The following is a 23,560-nucleotide window of genomic DNA, read 5'->3' as shown; positions in this document are numbered from 1 at the left end:
TTTTAATTTCATGGCTGCAATCACCATCCGTATGATTTTGGAGCCCAGAAAAATAAAGTCAGCCACTGTTTCCACTGTTTCCCCATCTATTTCCCATGAAGTGATGGGACCGGATGCAATGATCTTAGTTTTCTGAAAGTTGCGAGTGTGTACCCTTAATTGCATCTTTCCCATTCCCCCAGCCTAAGTCCCTGCTAGTCCCCATTTTACCCTCTGTTTTTAGATTCTACATATAAGAGAGATCATACAGTACTTGTCTTTCCCTGACTTACCTTGTCCAGAATTTCCCAGGCACGTCGGATATAAGTGTTTATATACAGTGAAAGGAAAAGCTGAGACAGATGTCTGCAGGTGGACTAAAAAACATTCAAGATAAAGAGAAGGATTCTGTTGAGGGTCTAGAAGAGATCAGGGAGGCACAGCCAAAGCCAGGGACTACCATTGAATTTACAGCCCAGTGCTGGAGCTCAAGCACATGAGTGAAGTTCAGCTTCCCTCACAACATATGTGTGTTTCCCTCAGCTCTTGTTTTCATCCTTAACCTTGATCTTCAAGTTCTCGTCACCCCCCAGGGTTTCAGCAACAACCAGTGGGCTGCTGCTTCTATGCAGAATTCTTACCCCAGGACCTAGATCCCACCACATATATGAAAACATAAATATATTTTAAAGTGGAGACAGGAGAAGGTTTTCTTCTGTTGGGAATCGAAGTCATTAGGGCCTTTGGGAAGAGAAAACAGTGTTTTGGAAAGCCTCTCCCTTTGTAAATACTTGGTAAATAATTCTCCTGTTTCTGAATTCTGTTTAGCTTGAACTTGAGAAACAGAAATTGCAAGAAGAGCAAGAAAATGCCCCAGAGTTTGTGAAGGTTAAAGGCAATCTCAGAAGAACAGGCCAGGAAGTGGCGCAAACCCAGGAGTCGTAGGTCCAGGCTGCAGAGACCACGCACCCAGCCCAGCACACAGAAGGCCTGTGCCAGGGCCTCCCCAGCGCCTAAGCTCAGGGCCAAAGCCCCTGGAGTGAATCCCAGCCAGCAGAGATCTGTTACTTTCAAAAGGGTTTGATTTTGGTTTTTCTCCCATCCGGGTGGGTGAGTCGTCTGTGACTGTTGCAGTTCCTATTCGCCAAACAAAGGATGTTGACCAGCACTTAAGGTGGGATAGTGGACCTGTGTTCAAAGACTTTTAAAAGACAACAGCAAGAAACAAGGGAAGAGGACACTGGAATAAATTCTTGAGAGTTGCACTACTTGGTTTTTCTTTCAATCCAAGTTTAGTGGGGCACAGAGCCTTTTCTCTTTCAAAACCTAAAGGAGACACCTTTCGTTCTTCCTTTCTTATCTATCCAATAATTTAGATTGCACAGAAATGCATTGAATCTGTTACATCCACCGTTTGTAAATTCCGTTTTCTTGTCTCATTTACACTCTCACCCAGTTTAGGCTTCACGCTGGAGAATGTGAATATTCATGTTGAGCACAGCTGTTACCTTTGTTGACATTAAGATTCAGAAATAGGATGAGGAGGTGTAAAAATACAGAAACAAAATTTAGAAACAAAACTCTGTAAATGTCCATCTTGATCTTATTTTCATTCCTGCTGGTTTTCTGAGGCTTCACGGTGACCTTCTACTTCAGGGAAGGTGTGTCCTACAAATCCGGGTATTGCTTTGATAACTGTTAGGGCTTTTGTTTCATTTTTGTTTTTAATTTCTCGCTCATTTAGTCCTTTCATGTGAAATAATCTCCCAGCCCTTCGAGAAATAAAAACTAGTCCGAATAGCCCAACTTCAGTGTCAAAGGAGTGCGTTCAAGTCTTTTGGTTTCTTCTGAGAACAGTATGGGGAAAGCTCCCACCGGAAGCTTGGGAAGGAAGAGTTCTTTGGGCTTTTTGATGTGAAATGAATATGAACTGGTCTCTGGAAGAATTATAGCATTTATGCATTTTGAATATTATTTGAATCCAAGCTTTGAAATTCTCTAATGATCACCAGCTCTTTGCCCTTTTTCCTTGTGAAGGAAGACTGTCTCATCCCTACCTTCGTGATGGTGATACTGTTGGTAAGGATGATGTTATGACCACTGTTGATCTCTCAGGAACAGCTGAGGGGATGGGGCACACTCAGTCTGTGCTCTCCAACTGGCATACTATCCTCCACATGAACCCCGAATTACCAACTTTACAGCAGATTCTTAATGCAAAATCCATTCTCTGTCATCAGTATGGGCAGGGGAAGCATTTCTACTTGGGGTGGTTTAGAAGAATCTGTGTGGATCCAGTATGTTCTCTGTAGAAATTACTTATCCAGTAAGTTCGACATTGAAGGCTCTTCTTATAATTCAAGAATCAAAGAAAGCTGGATCCTAAGCTTTTGAATCCTTAATCAGCCTAGTAGAAATTAGCTTTCTCTGGGAATTCTGCAGTTTTCATGGTTGGCCATTAGGCTTCTATTCATCCCTAATGTGAACAAGACAAAAGTAAATGCAGAGATAATGTACTGCTAGTCAGAGAACATGTGGACTACACCTGAAACATTTCTTTCATCAGCAAGTATTATATGAATAAAATACGAGGTGCTTAGGATAAAATGTTGCTGTATAGTAATTTGCTTTGGAAGGATGGAAGGATACCTATTTTTTCCCATCCTTCTTTTTGCAAGAAGAAAGTGCGTTAACTAAGCGTCTTGAAAGTACATTTCTGATTGCACATTGACTAGAGTTCTTTCTCTGTGTATACGAAATAGTGATGCGATTTATAAAATGAAGATTCAAAACTAGCTCATAGCCTTTAATCCAGCTGGATATGCAAGATCTTTAGATCCTGTATCCTTGAAGCAATTCTGCCACTTGATAAAATTTTCAAGGGCCCAGACAGGCTTCTTCAGAAGGACCAATTCTGTTCCCAGAACTTACCTAGAATTCATGCTTCACTGGGAAAAGCTAAATTCCAAAAGCATTTCCCTCTCAATCTCACTCACAAATCTGCAAAAGTAGTAGTGGTTGGTAGTCCAAGGTCTGGCTGAAAGAAGACTTGTAAATAGTGTCAAGTTAAGTTTCCTCGCTAAACAGTGGAATGTACAGATAGAAAAGCTTTTTGAAGTTGCCAGGTCAGCCCGGCTCATAAGCTTGAGTTTAAAAAGGCATCATTCTCTCCCTCCCTGCTGCCCCACACTTCAATACTCTACAGTCCAAACCTCTAGGACTCACGGACATCTGAGCAGTTTTGGGCTTTGAGCCACTTTTTGACAAAAATGGCTCCATTTTTCCACTCTATGGTTTTCTTAAAATAGCTCAGTGTTTTCTAATCTCCAAGTAGGAAGGTAGTGTTGCTTTCTAAGCTACCACAGTTGACTTTATTCTTCTACTCTGAAAAATGTTCACTTGTTTGAGTGTATATAATATATATAAAGGGAGCCTTAATGGATTTGTTTTCATAATTTAATATTTTTTGTATTTGCTCTTGTATAATTGTTTTTAATGGAAAGTATTACAGAATTAAGGGTGGAATTCTTAGAACCAAAGTTATTCTTAATAAAAATCACCACATGCTTGGACCATACAGCTGTGTTTTGTCTGATCTATTTAAGGTGGATGTCTGGAAGGGATGTTGGGGGTGCTGTGTTCAATTCAAGGGTTAGAAGGTGGTTCTGGGGTTTCCCTCTGATGGTCTTCCCCGCCAAATCAGTTATGTCCTCTTGTCTTATGTCAGTCAAGGCTGGCAGTCTATTCTGTCAGGCAAATTCATGCTAAAATATTATGTTACACTTAGAATATGTGGTATTTTAGCAGCAGCTGTTAGTTCTTCAGATCAGAGTATTCTGCATTTTAAGTAGCTTGGTAGAAGAGTGGGAGATACATTTTTGGAAGGGCCACATTTTAGTGCTTGTGAGCATGTATGGCATAAGTATGACCATGGAATTATTTTGCTTATTCAGCTAAATTAATTTCATCCTCAAAGAAGTCACTTTGGGAAGCTGAAGACATGATTACATAATACTATTGGTTGTAATAGCCTTGGAGAGTCAAATTACTTTATAATTGTGCCCTTATTTTTCATCCCCAAATTACTACTCAGCTCATTCACCCAGCTCCAATATCTTTGGACTGTTTTAAAAAAAATTATATCTACTCTGGGCAGTGAAGATTTTCTATGTCTAGGGTTATACCATGAGCTCCAAAGGCCAATGCAGAAGGTGGGCTACAAAAATAATTTGAGGAATAACTACATCTTTGGAATAACTAGGCAGTTTTCCAAGGTGACAGTTTTGAGGCCATTGGTCCATTTCATTAGACCATTGTGTGGTTCTTACAGTATAGTCACAGATTTGAAAGAAAACAGAGGTCAATTAACACAGTATTGACTTTAGTCAATACTAACACCTCAGGCTTTAGTTTCTGTAAAACTCCCTTGGTCGATAATGTGTAAATATGTTTGATAAGATTTAAAATGTTATAGTGCAGCTAAAAAAAAGGATTAGAATACTACTACCCAGCTTACATTTACTAATACAATGAAAAGTGAAGTGTTTTATTCCAAAGTCTTAGGGTAAATAAAACCTTATAAGATAACTTCACAGTCTCACAATTATAATTTCTCCTTTTTTTTCTTCTCATGAGAAAATGCAGTCTGATTATCAATTGGAGATGTTTTGGAACATCTTCCCATTCTCCCAGAAAGATGGTAATGCCAGAGTCTGGTATGCCTTATCAATATCTTGTATAATTAGTAGAATCATATTGAGGTTTTGTCTATTTAAAGTCATCAAGTGGTGTTTCCTCTGAGACATTTGGCTAGGTATTGTCTTGGACATACTACTGGGTCCTTTTAAATTTGTTGTTTCTATGTTTATGGCTCCTTTTATACTTGGTTATTGTGTGTGACCACTGCTGATGATCACTCTTCTTGTGCTATAATTTCCAGGGTGGACCAACAAACCCAGTTGTCTATCAGCTGGTGAATGGATAAGCAAAATGTGGTATATCCATGTGGTGAAATATTATTCAGCCATGCAAAGGAACAAAGTACTGATACATGCTTCAACATGCTGCTGCTGCTGCTAAGTTGCTTCGTCCCATGGATGGCAGCCCACCAGGCTCCCCCATCCCTGGGATTCTCCAGGCAAGAACACTGGAGTGGGTTGCCATTTCCTTCTCCAATGCATGAAAGTGAAAAGTGAAAGTGAAGTCACTCAGTCGTGTCAGACTCCTAGCGACCCCATGGACTGCAGCCTACCAGGGTACCGTCCGTGGGAGAGTACTGGAGTGGGTTGCCATTGCCTTCTCCGCTTCCATGAACAAACAAAAACATTCTGCTAAGTGAAAGGTGGCTGACAGAAAAGATGATATAGTGTACACTTACATCTGTATGCAATGTTCAGAGTAGATAAAACTATAGGGACAGAAAGCAAAATAGTGGTTCCATTGGTAGGAATGGGAAATGATTGCAAATGGACATGAGATTTTGGGGATGGGATGATAGAAATTATTTAAAATTGTAACAGTCAAACAACTCTTCACCTATACGAGTAACCATATAAACATAAATATACTAATACTCACTTAAAATGGGTAACTTTTATGGTATGTGAGTTATACCTCAATCAAGCTTTTTAAAATGCACATATCCTTTGAACGCACAGTTAGATTTCTAGGAGTTCTTCAGAAGTATTTATCTGCACAAAGATTGTTGTTCAAAGATAATGGAGCATTTCTCATAATTTCTCTAGGAAACAACCCAACTAGATTGCAGTAGTTTGCTAGATGAAGTATAATACATCCCTACTCCCTAATATGTACCACAATGCATGTCTTTTAAAATAACGTGTGTGTGCTTAGTCACTCAGTTGTGTCCAACTGTTAGCGACGCCATGGACTATCACCCACCAGGCTCCTCTGTCCATGGGTATTCTCCAGGCAAGCATAGTGGAGTGGGTTGCCATACCTTCCTCCAGGGGATCTTCTCAACCCAGGGATCGAACCCGGCTGGGTATCCCACACTGCAGGCAGATTCTTTACCATCTGAGCCACCAGGAAAGCTATTAATATTTTATTTACTTATACAGAAATAAGACTTTGAAGCTATACTGTTAAATAAAAAAGCAAATTACAGAATAATATGTGTCATATAATCCCATTTACATGAAGAAATTAAAAGTCTATTATCCATACATCTATATAAATGCTTATAAATAAGATAGGACATTTATTTACCATCTCATTGGTGGTTACTACTGAGGGAGGGAAAGGAATTTGGGTCAGAAATAAAGGGGGGCTTCCTAGTTTAATTTGTATAGATTTTTAATAATTTTTCACAGTTAAAAGGTGTTCTTGAGTCACCAGCATTAGTACTCTTGCCTGGAAAATCCCGTGGACAGAGAAGCCTGGTAGGCTGCAATCCATGGGGTCGAGAAGAGTCGGATATGACTGAGCGTCTTCACTTTCACTTTTCACTTTCATGCATTGGAGAAGGAAATGGCAACCCACTCCCGTGTTCTTGCCTGGAGAATCCCAGGGATGAGGAGCCTGGTGGGCTGCCATCTATGGGGTCGCACAGAGTCGAACACGACTGAAGTGACTTAGCAGCAGCAGCAGCAGCAGGAAGCAAAGAAAAACCTTGAAAAAAATGTGTTTCACACAAAATTATCTTTAGAACTATATAATACTCATTTCATAATTATTTGCACATAGAGTATGTGGTAAAAAATTACAATGGAATGATTTCAGTGTTTTCAACAGCAAAGTAAAAGTGACTGTTTTAAGAAACTGTGAAGAATCCAATTATTTTAAGCACACAGACCTGTAATTGAAGTAGAGTCAAAGGAAAAGAGGGTCCAGGGAAGGAATAAAGAGAAGCCTTGACTCCAGAATGGCAGTGAGGAATGTTTCAATTCTTTGTTGACCCCCAGGGTTCTTGGCCTCCTTAATCAATAGAAATTGATCAGAGGCCAGACAAGAAACTCAGGAAAGGCTTTATTGGGGCCCCTGCTGCAGCAGGGGGCAGCGAGAATCAGAACAGTTAGTTGCCCTTGGTCGCTTCCTGAATTGAGGTGGTGAGCTGGTTCCTTATATGGGGTCAGGGTAGGGGCAGGTCCAGGGGTCCAGCCAGAGGGGTGGCTGAGGTGGCTTGCCCACTGCTTTGTTGATGTTGAGTGCAGGGGGCATGCACAGTCCTCTGCTTTTGCTCCCAGCACCCTGTTTTTGCTCCCGGCTCTTCAGAAATGCTAATTGGGCTTTTCTGTCTTTTTGTGTCTTCTTATTCATAATTTGCCCCAACTGTGCATGCGCACAGTTATTTTTAGTCCTTGATAGTTTGTATTTTGTGGAGGAGATGTTTTTCCAGGTACAGGGTTTATAGCAAAGGGTCCTAGGTGCCACGTCCCAGCCTGTCTCACAGTGATGAACCAGAGGCCTAAGCTGGAGCTCCTTGTAAGGGGTCCAGTTGTAGGCTTAAGCCTAAAAACAACTCTGCTCTTTAAATGTTTCCTCTGCTGTTGGAATTTAAGGTAGTGTGGCTATAGTATTGGTTTTTCCTATGTTTGTTTTTGTTGGCTGAGGTCAAGGAGACTGGGAACTTGGGGACATGTAGCTTGGTAATGAATTACTGGTACCCTCTGCACGCAGGGCCTTGGGAGCTTTAGGCTGACCAATCACAGTCTTCCTGGCACATATTCTCTTTTGGATGGTGGTGAAAGTTCTGTTCACCTTCTCCCTTGCTTCCAGGTGGAGATTTCATTCTATTACTAACCCTTTTATTTCTTTTTCTGCTTCTTCTGGATGAAGGCTTAAAATTTAAACTGAGACTCAGCCATAAAAAAGAATGAAATCCTACCATCTGCAGCAACATGGATGGACCTAGAGATTGTCATCCTGAGTGAAGTTAGAGAAGAACAAATATTACGTGATATCGCTTCCATAGGGAATCTAAAACTTAGCACAAAACAGAAACAGACTGACAGCCGTGGAAAACGTATCTGGTTACCAAAGGGGAATGGGGGGAGGGATAAATCGTGGTATTGGATTACCAGATGCATACTACTATATATAAAACAGAGAAACGACAGAGATTTACTGTAGTACACAGGGAGCTACATTAAATAAGTTGTAGTAAACTATAATGGAAAAGTATAGGAAAAAAAGACTACTGATATATAAATGTATACATGTAACTGAATCGCTTTGCTGTATACCTGAAATTAACACAATTTTTCACACCAACTGTACTTCAATAAAAAAGTACATATTTAAAAAAAGATTTCAGCTTAGAAGAGGAGTTAGCAAGAAATGGAGAAATGCTGGCCCTTTCCAAAGGGCTATTAGGCCTTGGAATGGAGGCTGGCTTAGAAGAGAATTCATGCTGGAGAAAATAGCCAGCAGTGCCAATTGTCCTGACTTCACTGTTCAAGTGGGAGATGTGATCACATGCATACCACCTTGGTCATTTCTCCATGGTCATTTACTTGTTCAAGAGATTTCAGAAAACCATTATCTATGTCAGTCAGGTTTCAACAAAGAGGGATTACCATGATCAAAACATCTACTGAACCACTGGGCAAAAATCTTACACAGTGAACTGTGAACCAGAATCGGGTTCATAGGTAGCCTCTTTAGAGCTGGAATTCAACCTAGGACTTTCACAAGGAGAAAATTCACGGTGTAAACTCAAATAAGCAAAGGCAATTTTCTGGCTAAAACTCATAAATTGGCTTTAATTTGATGAGGTGGTTATCCCCATTTCTCTCTCCTTCCGCAGTGATTTCAGTGTTTCTCAAAGATAAGCCCCTAGATCGATCAACTAAAAGTACTTACTGAAGAAGTTTACAAGATGTTTTGCAACAAGCCATTTCCAGCCTTAGGGTATTTACAATCTTGTTCAGCCATAAGACATTGCATGGGATGTAACAAATAATAACAAGCATTAAATTAAATAAAAGACCACATGAATACTGAGAAGATAAGGCCTATAGGAACAAATTAAGAAAAGAAAATAAATACACTAAATCAAGTGGTTTTATTGCTACACAGATGCTCTCATAAATGTTCTTGGAGAGGAAGCAGTGGAAAGGAACCGTTCAAGTAAAGTTAAATGAAATGCACATCTTACTTATCCTTGATCTCTCCTCTTTGCTTCACTGTCTCTTAAAAAAAAATAAAAAGACTGGACAGTTTGAAAACCCAGGTTCTTCTGAATATCAGTGATAAGAGAGTGGAGTGTGGCAAAGAGGGCATAGCAAGTAAACCCTCAGCCCCACCATGCACAACAGTTTGTAGCATTGCCAGGTGATGAATGACATTGTTTATTTCCAAAGAACTCCCTGAGATACTGAAGGTTAGGCTGTGGGTGAGTTTAGATTTGCTTCCTAGCATGAACCCTGAAGATCTGTGCAGTTTGCAGTGGCATGATTAATACCAAGTAAGTAACAAGCTTTCCCCATGTGCCTGGAGTGGGTACACAGGAATGAACACGGTTCCAAGGAAGCATGCATTTCACGTCCTGGTTCTTTGTTTTTAACCACAATGCTCAGTGACAGGCTACAAAATCATGTTCAGTCTCTGTTGTTTGGGAGCTTAAAATCTAACAAGGAGCCAAATGTTATTCAAAGAATCAGACAAACAATGTGACAACTGGGGTGTGTGCTATGATCACTGCCCCCCACCACCACCCCTGCCCAGCCCCAAACTATCAGGAGACCAGGCAGTAACAGTGAATCCACAAGGCAAGTCATGTCAGCGAATCTAGCCAATTAGAAGCTACTGTTGTTGTTGTTCAGTCACTACTGCTACTGCTAAGTTGCTTCAGTCCTGTCGGACTGTGTGCGACCCCATAGACGGCAGCCCACCAGGCTCCCCCGTCCCTGGGATTCTCCAGGCAAGAACACTGGAGTTGGTTGCCATTTCCTTCTCCAAAGCATGAAAGTAATAAGTGAAAGGGAAGTCGCTCAGTCGTGTCCGACTCTAGCGACCGCATGGACTGCAGTCTACCAGGCTCCTCTATCCATGGGATTTTCCAGGCAAGAGTACTGGAGTGGGGTGCCATTGCCTTCTCTGGTTCAGTCGCTAAGTCGTATTCAATTCTTTGTGACCCCATGGACTGTAGCACACCAGGCTCCTTTGTCCTCCACTATCTCCTGGAATTTGCTCAAACTCATGTCCATTGAGTTGGTGTTGCTATCCAACCATCTCATCCTCAGTCACCCCCTTCTTCTCCTGCCTTCAATCTTTCCCAGCATCACGGTCTTTTCCAATGAGCTGGCTCTTCACATCAGGTGGCCAAGGTCAGAAAGATTAAAGGCAAGGATGAGGAGAACAAGATTGAATGCATGTAATTACCCTTTCTTTTCCGCACTTTATTCTTCAGCCGAGGACATTAACCTATAATCCGAGACTTGGATGATTCTGAATGTAGGCTGTTTACTCATACTGATAAGCTGTTCATCTTAAAAATAAGTCCCCTCCTCCCTCATCCTCAACACAACTCAAACTACAAAGTGTATTTATATTGGTTTTTCTTTCTTTCTTTTGGCTGCACTGCACAGCATGTGGGATCTTAGTTCTCCAATCAGGAATAAAACCCATGCCCCTGCATTGGATAAGTGCGGAGTCTTCTTAACCACTGGACTTCCAGGGAAGTCCCTAAGGTATTTTTAAAGGTTGATCAAACCTTATCCAGTCAGGTGAGTTTTTCTTCACAAACTTGCAACTGTGAGGCTCTCATCAATTTGCTGTGTTGGAGATACTGACTTTACCGTATTTCCGTGAATGGCCTGCATCTTACTCAAGATCTCGGGGAAGCTGACCATCCAAGCTGCGCTGGCCTTTTCTGTAGTTGCTGTATTGTTTTCCTCCCGTCTTATTTGACCTGTCGTGGCTTTTGGTTCTGGCTCTGCAGTGTCACACCTCTCCCTGTTCTTTGATGGAGGACAGGCATCCAGGGAAGCCCAGCGAGGGAGCTTTCAGGTGGAGGGGTGGCCAGTCCAGAAATTCAGAAGAGACCCCTTCTTTCTGGAGTCCAGCCTCTCCTCTCTCAAGGATTCATTTATTGAGTACCTGCTGTACGCTAGCCAGCATGAAGGTCGAATCTGAGTATGATAGAGGTCCCCATTCTGAAGCTTATGCTCCTTGGAGGTCCTTCAAGTGAACAAGTATCCTCAACATGCAAGGAACCTCCTGGGTATTGACCTTAACAGACGTGGCTATAGTAAGTATTGTAGGAACCACAAAAAAAGCAATGTGTTTTTCTAAGAGAGTATGAGGGAAAGTCAAATCCAGGTGTCACAAGAAAAATCCCATGGTCTTGTGTGTGTCACTATAGGAACACACCTATAGGCTCACACACATGTTAGTGTACGAGCCAAACACAGTGACCCAAAGCCATGGTCAACTCCTGGGCCTCCTTTCCCCAGCTTGAAACTAACTTTGATTCATTCTCACCAGCTGACAGCATGAACCAGGAGGTATTTGGGGATGTTTGCCTTCAGTAGAAGGGCTGTGTGTGTGTGAGAGAGAAAGGGGGAGAGAGAGAGAGATGGGATTCACATTGGATGTTGGTGTTTGAGGGAAACATGAGTGAGCAATAGAGTAAGCTTAGGAGCCCAGGCTCTTGTGTGAATCTCAGCCCCTCCATTTTCTAGCTTCGCGATCCTGAGAAAATAAAATCTCTGGTCTCAGTTTTCTCATCTGAACAGTGGGGATAATGAGCAGATCTGTGTGACCGAGTCACGTGAGTTTCACAGGAGTCAGCACACGTGAAGCACATAGTAAACATTAGTGGCTCTGATGGCTTCTGTTCTTTGTGTCTGTGGTCTCTAGCTTGTATTTATGAACAAGTGCAGGCTTGGTCAGCAGAGACTCCTGTGCCAGATGGCTTCAGGACTGTGTTGCTTACAGAATCAACGCCCAGGGCCGAGGCGATCCCAGTACAAGACTCTGCCTCATGGTGTGATTTAAAGCCATAACATCCACCTGCTCCCGGAATTACTCTTCTAAAAGCCTATAGCATTCTTTATTAATATTTTTAAATTGGAGTATAATTGCTTTACAATGTTGTGTTAGTTTCTGCTCTACGATGAAGTGAATCAGCTATATGTATACATACATCCCCTCCCTCTTGGACCTCCCTCCCACCCCTCCCTCTTCCCACCCTTCTAGGCCATCTAGAGCTGAGCTCCCTGTGCTGTACAGCAGCTTCCCACTAGCTATCTGTTTTACACATCATCGTGTATATATGTCAGTCCTATTCTCTTAGTTCATCCTGCCCTCCCTTCCCTCTCCTCTGTGTCCAGCTGTCTATTCTGTATGTCTGCCTCTCTATTCCTGCGCTGCAAATAGGTTTAATTCCTACCACAGTTTAAATCTGTGAAAATTCTAATGTGCTGTCACCCGGGGAGAGAGAATAGTTACCCTCTCGTGCGTGGCACAGACACCTTGGTGCACCCTTAAGTCCTAGGAACAGGACAGTCCCTTTTGGGCTGGGGAAGAGAGGAGACAGACTGGGCCATGAGCTGAGGGCTTGTGGAAGCTAAGCAGGAACCAACCCTGAGGAGTCAGGAGCAGAAGGGTGGCTGGTATGGATGGTGCAGGGACAAAGCCATGTGGGGCTTGGGGGTTGGTATTTGGGGCATGTTGTTGGCGCACAATAGGTGCTCAGTAAATATTTGCCATTGAAAGACGGGGCCTAGAAAGAGGCAGCCTGGGCACTGGCAGGTGTGGGCTGTCGTCAGTGTGCCCTCGGCTGGCCTGGCTCAGCAGAAGTCAGGGAGCCAGTAAAGGAGGCCCCTGGAGGTGTTGCCGGCTCATTCTAAGGCCCAGGGATGCCTCTGTCCCTACTGCCCCTTCTCACCATGGCAGGACCCTAATTCAGATGCTTCTAGAAAGCAAGGCTTCCCTGGGGGTCATCTTCAGTGACAAGGCAAGGCAGTCACATGGAACCTCTGTGCACGTCCACTCTGGCGAGAGGAAGGTTGGTGGCCTCAGGCTTCTAAATTTGATCCTTTCTGCTAGGCTGTTTTAATCTGCAGAACTGAGTGCTCATGAGGCGTACATGAAATAGTAAAAATCAAGCCCTGGCTTAGGGCGCAGTCTCTATAGACCCACCAAGGAGGGGGCTGACTGTTGCTATTACTGCCCTCAAAAGTGATGCGAGGGACTATCCTGGTGGTCCAGTGGCTACGACTCTGCGCTTCCAGTGCAGGGGGCATGGGTTCCATCCCTGGTTGGGGAACTAGGGTTCCCACAGGCTCTGTGGCACAGCTTAGAAAGAAAGAAAAAAACAATGTTTTTTTTTTTTTTTTTAAGATGCAAGATGCTGCCCTCTACTGTGCATCAGCAGAACTTTAAATTTTTAGTTAGAATTGAAATTAATTAATGAATTTAGTATTATTTCCCCTGTTGGCCTTAGGATTTTTTTTCAGGATATCCGTTTTCTGTTCTTGATCTGAGGTGTCTAACGGAAGTCAAACATGTCCGATTGATGCGCTAGCCTCCTGCACAGAGAGCAGAGCCTCTCTCTTCTGGTCCCATAGCCCCTCTTCCTGTGGGGCGGTGGCTGAGTCCCTGGGCCTCCGGATGTGCAATGTTTCTCATCTATAAACTGATGAAAAGGGCTACCCAGCCCTTTTCAGTCTACAGCAAGTCTGAGGAGCACAGTTTCACCCGTTCATTCATTCATCCGACCAATCCATGGTGGAGCCTGCTGAGTACCAGCCCTGGATCCCTTGTGAGGAAGGAGGTTGGGGGTCGGGGACTGCCATCCGGGAACCAGGAACCCAGGAGGAAATAGACCGACACACAAAATGAACAAGCCACGGAACCATTTCTCAAGGGACTCCTTCCTCCATTCTTGGCTTCCAGCCTTTTTCCTTTCCTAATACTAAAATTCTTTTCTGAAACACAAAGCTGGACATCACTGCCTTGCTCAGAAACTGGCTCCCTGTTCAATATAATAAAGTCCAGTTTCTCTGTCCTGGACGTTTCTCTATTCTGGCCGCTTCATCAAGCTGCTTCCGGTGTTTTGAACTCATAGCAGGTGGCCTTGGCTGGGCATCAGGTGCACTGCCAAGTGCTTTATCTGTTCATCTTTGCCACAGGCCAAGAGCTCCTATCACTACCCTCTGCTTATCGATGGGGAAACCAAGGCAGGGAGGAGCCAAGGAACTGGCCTGAGGCTGCACAGCTTGTAAAGAGCAGGTCCCTGGAGCTCAGACCCAGGTCCCACTTACGGCAGAGCCTGTCCTTGGCTTCTGTGCCACGCTGCCACCTAGCTTCAGGCTTCTGCACCTCTGCTCACATCAGGTGTGTGGGCCGTCTGGTGAAATCTCATCAATTACTCACGAGGCAGCTCAGAGGTCCTGAGCACCAGACTGCCCCTCACATCCATGGCCCTGCTCTGCCACCCCCAGCCCTCGAAGGGCCCCTGCCTAGGTCAAGCCTTATCACGTGTGGCGGAGTTCATACTCATTTGCCTCCCTGAACACGTGACCAGGATCTCATCCACACCTGTTGCAGCCTGAGCTAAACACAGGTTTGCTGAATGGCAGGAAATGAACAGCGCAGGAGAGAGTGCCCTGCACGCTGGAAAGCCTCAGAGAATCAGAAGTCAACAGATGCTTTTAAAATGCCTTTATAAAATGCAAATGGATATAGGAGATGAAATGTGCCTGAGCATTTTTTGGTCTTGATTTTAGTATTACAATTCAGGATGGCTTCTGCCATTTTAACCAGGGTTCACTATCTGGGGAAGTGCTTATGTTACTTACTGAGAAAGAGACTTGAAACTATCCTGACACAGACTTTGCACAAAGGCAACCTTGAGGGACTTCCATGGTGGTCCACTGGCCGGGACTCTGTGTTGCCAATGCAGGGGACCCAGGTTCAATCCCTGGTCAGGGAACTAGGTCCCACATGCTGCAACTAAGACCCGGTACAGCAAAATAGTTTTTTTTTTTTTTTTAAGGCAACCTTGACTCTCCTGACAGAGCTCCAAGTAGCTTCAGTGCAGTGACTTGGACTGGGAGAAAAGTTTTTTATTTATCCTTTATGTCACCAGGAAATGGGTAGGACCCTGGTCTCGGATTCATGCACTTGGTTCTGCCTGGGGCTCTGCCCCTCACCGACTGTTCCTTATTAAACTTCTCAGTGGAACAAGGGAGTTCCCCAAATGATTTCTGGGATTCCTTTAAATCCCAGGGTTCTTAGATTCAGATCTTGGCTCTGCAGCCTCATTGCTTAGAGTCATTTAATTGATTTTAGAAAGCGGTTTCCTTGGCTATAAATTGGAGCTGGCCTAAATTATCAGAAGTCTGTGGGCACTGTGAAGAAATATGAATATAAATTGCCCTTGCAATTAAAAATCTAACAAATGGGAACTTCCTGGTGGTCTAGTGGCTAAGACTTCGCATTCCCGATGCCAGGTGGGCCCGACTTTGATTCCTGGTCAGGGGACTGGCTCCCACATCCTGCAACTAAGGGTTCACACTCCACAACTAAAGATCCCCACATGCCACAACTGAGACCAGTGCAGCCAAATAAATAAATAGTTATTTTTTTAAAAATCTAATAAATGGAAAGAACTAAAGAGTGCTGTGTGTTCTCAGAGCTAAGTTCCAAAGGATGACTTCCTATGGTAGAAGCCAATTTTCTCTTTTTAGAAGATTAGATAGGTGAAACCTGGAGTCTTTTTTTTGAGGGGGGGCTGTGTGACAAAATGAGATTTATATAGTCTGTGACAATAGAAACTACATCCCTTGTTCTCTAAGTAGATTGTCTTCCTCTTTCTCTGGTCTTCACTTTCTCTCATTTCATCATATCTATCTGATCTTCCTGAATAATAGTTCTAGACTCAAAAATGAGTAACCTTAATGCCTTTTGTGACTGCAAATGACAATTGCTTTATATGAAATAATTTGGAATCAGGGAGAAATTATAACATTAAAAAAACAAAATCTTCTTAAATAATGTTATGTGCTTGGCTATTGTAAGTAGTGCTGCTATAAACATTGGGGGGCATGTATCTTTTTGAATGAACCTGGGTCATAGTTTCATGAGTGTTTGCTTTATAATTATCTACAACACAGACATTCTTTATATACTCTTCTTAGTACGAAATATTCCACAGTCCATTTTTTTTCGACAACATTTCAGTTAAACCTAACGACTGGCTCTGTAAAAAAAACCTTGGTCCCCTAGGAAGTGGACACCAGCATGTCTGGGAAGAAGAAAGAAACCAGGAGCTTCACAATATGATGGTCTTGAAGAAAGGATCTCTAATTTCATCTCTAAGCAGGCCTCTCTCCCGCTGCCTTGCAGTACTATCTTGCCTATCAACCAGCTCTCCCTGTGGGTTCTAGCAACTGCCAATACGCAGTGGAGTGAATACAATTTGTTCTGAGGAACAAAGGTGAGATAATTAGGGTGCATTCACATTGCAGCAAAAGGAATTAGATTAGATTTGCTTCACCTGTTACTTGTTTAAATCAATAGCACTGGCAACCATTATAATAAATCTGTAGGATGTATATTGGCCTTACCACATTTGTCCGTGCAAACCCCAGACCTCCATATCTTCACCTCCTTTTACTGGCCCCTTATGGGGAGGCTGATCGAGTACAAGCATCTGTTGATAGGAAATTTTATTTGGAATTCACTTAAAAGCCCAGATCCCTATAAAAATGGAACAAACGGAGGTTATAAGGGGAGGAGAGCCCATGCATAATAAATTACCCTTCACTTTCACTTTGTAATTTCTTTTGGCCCTAATCTCTATTTTCATGTCTGTGTTAAACATGGCAGAGATTTGTCTGCCTGTGAGGGCTGTGGGAGCACTGGAGTGTGAGGCCCTTGAAAACCGGACTCTCTCCTGTTCTTAGAGGAAGAAGTACTTTGGGATGCTCCTCCTAGAAATTTCGAAGGGGGACCTTCAGTGTATCATTTGGGGAGGTAAAGTCCATGCAACAGTGTCTTATTTCCGTCAGCTTCTTCTATAAGGGGTTTTACTGTTATTTTAATAGGATGGATATGTTTCTTTGAAAAGAGCACCATGTAAGGGAATGAATAAATAACTAGTAAGTAAGATTTAAATTCATTCTAATAACAGACTGTCTTAGTTATTTCCCTCCAGACGTTGGACATGCCCCATGTTATTCTGTAGCACCAGTGCCTGGCGTGGTAGGAGCCACTGGTGGGGACTGGAGCCACTGGTGGGGATTCACTGAATCACATTGAATGAATGAATGGATGAGATGAACGCTGAGTCCAGCATCCAGGCTTTCATTAGTGCTCTTTCCCGACCATACTTTCAGGATCCCTGGATCTGGAGACTTTTCCCCCAGCTTATTATTCTGTTAATTTTGAGTGGAAAAACAGTGACAGTTTTCCATTGCACCCAGCACTAAGGTCATCAGTAACCTGAGGCTGAGTTTGTGGTATTAGGATCTTAAAGATCAAGATTCTGTTTGTATCTGAAATAAAAAATTGAGTTGTGCTAATCCATGTGGAAGAGCACATCACATCTTTTCCCATAAAATGAGATTATTAAATGAATTGTAAATATAATGGATGAGTTTAGATGGCCTCTCAAGGGAATTAAAAGAGATATCCTCTACTTTAGGCTCCAAAGCTTTGGATCTCTTCCTTCAGTTCAGTTCAGTTCAGTCGCTCAGTCGTGTCTGACTCTTTGCGACCCCATGGAATGCAGCACGCCAGGCCTCCCTGTCAGATCCCTTGGTGGTTGTCAAAACCAATTTCTGGGCCCTGAAAATAAAAGAAAACAAGCACCTGTCCACAGGGGTCACTCATCATGCCTCCCAAACATAAATTTCTGTGAAATAGAACCATAAGAGTGGGAATTTAAGGCAATGTGTAGTTAGTGAGAAATATTTTTCTTTTTGCTAGGCTGTTTATGAAATTGAATGGTTAGAAAAGCAGTCTGCCTTCACTGCAGGCAGGCAGATTTGGAGGTCAAGCACAGATGCCCTCCACAGAAGCACAGGGCCAGGGCCTGCTGAGGGTTGTAGTGCCCGAGAGCCTCCTTGGCCTCTCAAACATCAAAGTGCCCAGGAATCAATACCTGTGCTCCGCCAGTATGTCTACTGAACCAGAGCCAATAGCATCAGTGAGTAACTTCCTAGGAAATGTCTCTTTTTCCTTCCTTCTTTCCTTTCTTCTCCCTCCCTCTTTCTTTGTTCTTGTTTTGATTTATAACAAGAGCACTGTGGCTGAATTTTTTACAAGCATTTGACAAAAACCCCACCACAGCCTAGATCATCAACATTCATCTTCTGGATGACGTGTGCCAGTCAACCATTTTCCTGTTGACCAAAAAAGAGGCTTCCAGCTCCCTGGAGGGGCAGGAACACGCAGAAACAAGACCATAAAAGTGCATTCCAAGCTGGAGTGAAGGGCCATGAGGTGTCGAGGCAGGGGGAGTTTGTGGTTTCCCAGGTAAGCAGATCTAGAGTCAAATCCTGTTTCATTTATGCATTTACTCAGAAAATATTGGAATATTTGATATCTGTCCTATTGGCCAGATTCTATTCCAGGCATCCATGGTATATCAGTAGACAGAGAAATTCCCCATTTTCATTGAACTTGCAAGCTCATAGAGCATGCAAAAGACAATGCAACCAAATTACCATGTTTTGTTGATCTGGGGTAAGTACAGAGTTTCACCATTAGCTGCTCTGAATTTGGGAGGCTTTCTGTAATCACAGGGCATCTTACAATTGCTGTCGGCCAGGCAGCTGCCTTTAAGTATGTCATCAACTGCGACTGTGCTGAGCAGAGCTATGAAATAGGAGCGGGGCAGGTGCACAGCCGTTATCGCGAGAGTATTGGCACGAGACCCGGAAAGCGACCGTTAGAGATCCCGCTGTGCCAATGGTCAGCCTAGCAATGGTGGGACTCGCGGCAGAAAGTGTGGTGAGAGGCGGATTACAGCCTTCTCCCCGGGGCCCTCCAGGTGCTCTGGCCTCAGGCTAGCAGGTGAACTGGGGGGCCGTGGGGACAGGCCAGGGGCTGTGTCTCTCACACGGCTGCCTGTTGGTCGGGTCCAAGCCTGGAAGTGACCGTGAACCTCTTCCCGCTCCTCGCCTGCGAGACTTGATGGCGACGTTAGTCGTCTCCACTGGTCTCCGTCCACAGAAGCCCCAGCAGCTGAAGGATACACACACTGCCATTCAGGTAATGCCTTCAACCAGCTTCAGTCTCTCCATTCAAGTTTCAGAAATCAATTCGGCTTAGATGAGTTGTCTAACCCTGGGAGGTCAGGGTTAAATTGCAGGGACATTGCATGTCATTCCTTCGGGTCCACCTCTGTGGTCCGGGCTGTTCTAAGAAGAGCAATCACTATGAGTTGGAATTAACCCAATTGGTATTAGCTATGACATGTATTCCTATTGATCCTGTACAATGGAGTCTCTCCAGTTAAATGAAAAGCCTGGGGGCCGGTGGGGTCCTGGGTGCTTGGCTGCCTCGTTGATGATGGCTGGGCGGGGACTTGGATCTGAGGGGGCTGCCAGCGGAGATCTACCTCTTCAGCAGGGCCTGGGTGCTGGCAGGAAGACCCAGACTGGGGGCTTGACCAATGCTCCTGGGACTCTGCCCTCTTAGCCAGGATCTGGCCCTCAGAGAGTTGAAAGTCGAGCCTTGGGACCTTGCCTTTTCTAATCTGAATGGAGAATAACGTTTGGTGAAGGTTTACAGGAACATCGTGACCTGACCATGACTTCGCCTCAAGAACAAAGGACCTGGGACTTCCCTGGTGGGCCAGTGGTTAAGACTTCACCTTCCAATGCAGAGGATGCAGGTTCAATCCCAATCCCTGGTAGGGGAACTAAAATCCTATAAGCCTCATGGACACAAAACCAAAACATAAAACAGAAGTAATATTGTAACAAGTTCATTAAGGACTTTAGAAATCATCCACATCCTAAAAAAAAAAAAAAGAACAAAGGATCTGATACCAAGAAGTCTGCAACAACTAACCATGACCCTTTCCTAGAAAAAGGCTTTGCTGAAAGCTCTCAGGAGTTTGGGGGTTTTAAGGCATGAGCCACCTGTCTCCTTGCGGGGGCCCTGCAATAAGCCTTTCTCTGCTGCAAATTGCAATGTTTTGGTATCCTTTGTCCTCACTGTACATCAGGCACATGGACTTGAGTTTGATAACAGCTGATCATAGTGTTGCTGCTCCAATCCAGTCATGCACATTGTTGGTACTCTATGCATAGAATTTAATTTGCCACTTAAAGATGTCTCCAAAAAGAGTCCTTGATGATTCGGCATTGAAACAACAAGCTATGTAAACTGAAAGACTGGGAACCAAGAAGCAAATACTCATTCTTGGAAGAATTACCACAATTCCATATTTTCTTTTTAAATTAAAAAAAGTTAAATTAATGTTTTCTCACTGTTTAAAGCATTATATTCTTTTTGATCAAAATCATGTGGGTATTTAATTTTGAGGACATTAGATTTTAGGTTTTGAATTATGTTATTGGATTTATAATTGCTTTATGATGTTATTAGTTTCTGCTGTACAACCCTAACCATATTTTCATATAAACAACTAACAATGTTATGACACCTTAAGAAAGGAAGATACCTCTAAGTAAATGTAGCTATATCATATTTTATTAGTGAGCTCTATTTGCAAATGGATTGCTGATCACATGCCAAGGATATCAAGGCTGTAGACAACTCTAAAAACTTCTGAATTACACAAATTACCAAAGAAACTTGAGCTGTGTGACCTGACATTAAGGCATTGACTCAGCTGGCTAGTCTTCCCTTTTAGTGACACATGACCTAATGATGTGTCTGAAAATTCTTGCTGCCTTTGATGGAATGTGGTATTTTGAGTATAGGAAGTGTTGTACAGGAGTATAACATAGGAAGGTGCCATTGCAAATGGTGTGGATTTGAAAGTGCTCACTGGGCAAGTGACATTTGAGCCGAGAACTGGGGGAACTCAAGGAAGAGCCATGCTTCCTTCCGGGGGAAGAGTGTTTGGGGAAGAATGACTAAAAAAATAATGATTTCAGGGCATACTGCAGCAAAACGCAAAATAATTTAAAGCTCTCGCTGGGATGTATGTTTCAGGAAGACTATCAGCTTGTGGCTGTTAGATCTCCCTGGAGGTCGATATTTGTGGATTACATGAATAAACTCAAAAAATGAAAAGGAATGCTATAGTGAGGGATGAAACCATTAACATTTAAAGTTACATTTATTTTAAAAATTATTAATTTAGCCGTGCTGGGTCTTCATTGCTGTGCTCAGGCTTTCTCTAGTTTCAGAGAGTGGGGGCTACTCTCTAGTTATGATGTGCAGGCTTCTCATTGTTGTGGCTCCTTTTGTTGCAGAGCACGGGCTCTAGAGCATTTGGGCTTCAGGAGTTGTGGCACATGGGCTCAGGAGTCGCAGCTCCTGGGCTCTAGAACACAGGCTTGATAGTTGTGGTGCACAGGCTTAGTTGCTCTGAGGTATGTGGGAGCTTCCTGGACTAGAAATTGAACCCTCTTCTCCTGCATTGGCTGGTGGATTCTTTACCACTGAGCCACCAGGGAAGCCCTAAAGTTACATTTAGATTGTTGCTGTTAATGTTGTCATAAGGTTTAATACTGTTGTGGTCTGAATGTTTGTGTTCCCCCCACACTCATATATTGGAACCCTAACCCCCAAGGTGATGGTATTGGAGGTTAGGCTTTTGGAAGATGATCAGGTCATGAGGGTGGAGCCCTCCTAATAGGGATTAATGCCCTTAGCACAACGGTAGTGCATCTTACTCCAGATCAGAAGGTTGTATGTTCAAGTCACATCAGGGTGAAGCTGGCTTTTTTTTTGGATATGCAGGTGGCTCTGTGGTCAAGAATCTGCCTGCCAATGCAGGGGACACAGGTTTTATCCCTGGGTTAAGAAGATCCTCTGGAAGAGGAAATGGCAACCCACTCCAGTATTCTTGCCTGAAAAATCCCATGGACAGAGTTGCCTGGTGGACCGCAGTCCATGGGGTTGCAAAGAGTCCAGCACAACTGAGTGACTGAACATGCATGCATGCATGCCCTCATAAGAGACCCTACAGCTGGATACAAGAAGTCTGTGACCCAGAAGAGGGCCTTCCTGATCTTGGACTTTCAGCTTCCAGAACTTTGAGAAATAAATTTTTGTTGTGTTTTAAGCCACCCAGTCTATGGCATTTTGTTATAGAAGCCCCAGTGGACTAAGAGAAGTTTTTTAAAGAATTAAAAAACTAAACAATGTATGTCCCCAGAGAATTGCAAATTAAAGCAATTATCAAATGTACCATTAGAATGGCAAAGATGTCAAACAGTGACAACCTCACATGCTGATGATAATGTGGAACAGAAGAAACTCTCATCCATTGCTGGGGGAATGTAGATTGGTACAGCCACTTCGGCAGTTTCTTAAAAGACTTAACCATAATCTTACCATGCAATCTAGCAATTGCACTCCTTGGTATTTATCCAAATACATTTATAAGTTATGTCCACATATCCTCAAAAATCCTGCACATGGATGTTTATGGCAGCCTTATTTATAATTTCCAAAACTTGGAAGTAACCAAGATGTCCTTCAGTGGATGAATGGTTAAATAAATTATGGTATATCCAGATAGTAGAATATTATTCAGCACGAAAAAATGACATGGAGGAAACTTAGATGCATATTACTTACTGAAGAAAGCAATATGAAAAAGCTACATACTATATGATTCTAACTATGTGACATCCTGGAAAAGACAAAACTATGGAGACAGTAAAGGATCAGTGGCTGCAGGAGTTGGGGGAAAGAGGGTTGAACAGCAGAGTGCCAAGGATTTTGAAGGCAGTGAGACTACCCTGTCTGACATTATAATGGTGGATACATGTCATTACACAGTTGTCAAAACTCACTGAATGTAAAACACCAACACCAAGAGTGAACCTTAATGTAAAGTATGGTTTTGGGTGATAACGATGAATCAGATTCACTGGTTGTAACAAATGCACCGCTGTAGTGTGGAGTTTGATAGCGGGGGAAACTGTGTGCACGGGGGCGTGGGCAAATGGTAATATGTGGGAACTCTCCACTTTCTGCTCAAAAGCACAGAAAGTGAGCCTAAAAGCGCTCTAAAAATAGTCCATTATAAGTTTAAAAAAAAGCCCTCATGATAATAATTACAATCCTGGAGCTAAAATTCAACATTACTTCAACAAAGCTTAAGGCAAGGGGTCATTAAGAAGAGAGGATACAATAAGTTGTCACCATATCATCTTGTTTGATTTGGAGAAGAGGGAGATTAAAATATTAATTATTGATGTTGCTAGAAAATGTAGTTTAATTGAGTTAGCTAAAAATGGAAGCAAATCTAGTAGACTAGACATAGAACGTAGAACTTCAGGAAGAGTGTGCTAAGTCACTTCAGTCGTGTCTGACTCTGTGCAACCCTAGGGAATGTAGCCTTCGAGGTTCTTCTGTCCACAGGGATTCTCCAGACAAGAATACTGGAGTGGGTTGCTGTGCCCTCCTCCAGGGGATCTTAGCAACCCAGGGATAGAACCAGCAGCTCCTGCAC

General features: G+C 43.1%; 1 protein-coding gene across 2 annotated transcripts in view; it reads left to right on the top strand.

Moving 5' to 3' along the window:
* FAM107B (family with sequence similarity 107, member B) overlaps positions 1 to 3,556 on the top strand; it is a 51,554-nt gene extending 47,998 nt beyond the window's left edge. For both annotated transcript variants that reach the window (XM_010859951.1, XM_010859949.1), the window contains exon 4: positions 808 to 3,556. In XM_010859951.1, coding sequence (XP_010858253.1) covers positions 808 to 924 — 117 coding nt within the window. In that variant the 3' untranslated portion in view covers positions 925 to 3,556. The remainder of the gene's footprint in view (positions 1 to 807) is intronic.
* The last annotated feature ends 20,004 nt before the right edge of the window (positions 3,557 to 23,560 follow it).

Source organism: Bison bison, unplaced genomic scaffold (genome assembly GCF_000754665.1).
Source record: "Bison bison bison isolate TAMUID 2011002044 unplaced genomic scaffold, Bison_UMD1.0 scf7180017864461, whole genome shotgun sequence".
NCBI classification, from domain to species: Eukaryota; Metazoa; Chordata; class Mammalia; order Artiodactyla; family Bovidae; genus Bison; species Bison bison.
Note: the sequence above shows the minus strand (reverse complement) of the source record. Positions and strands in the feature narration are given on the sequence as shown.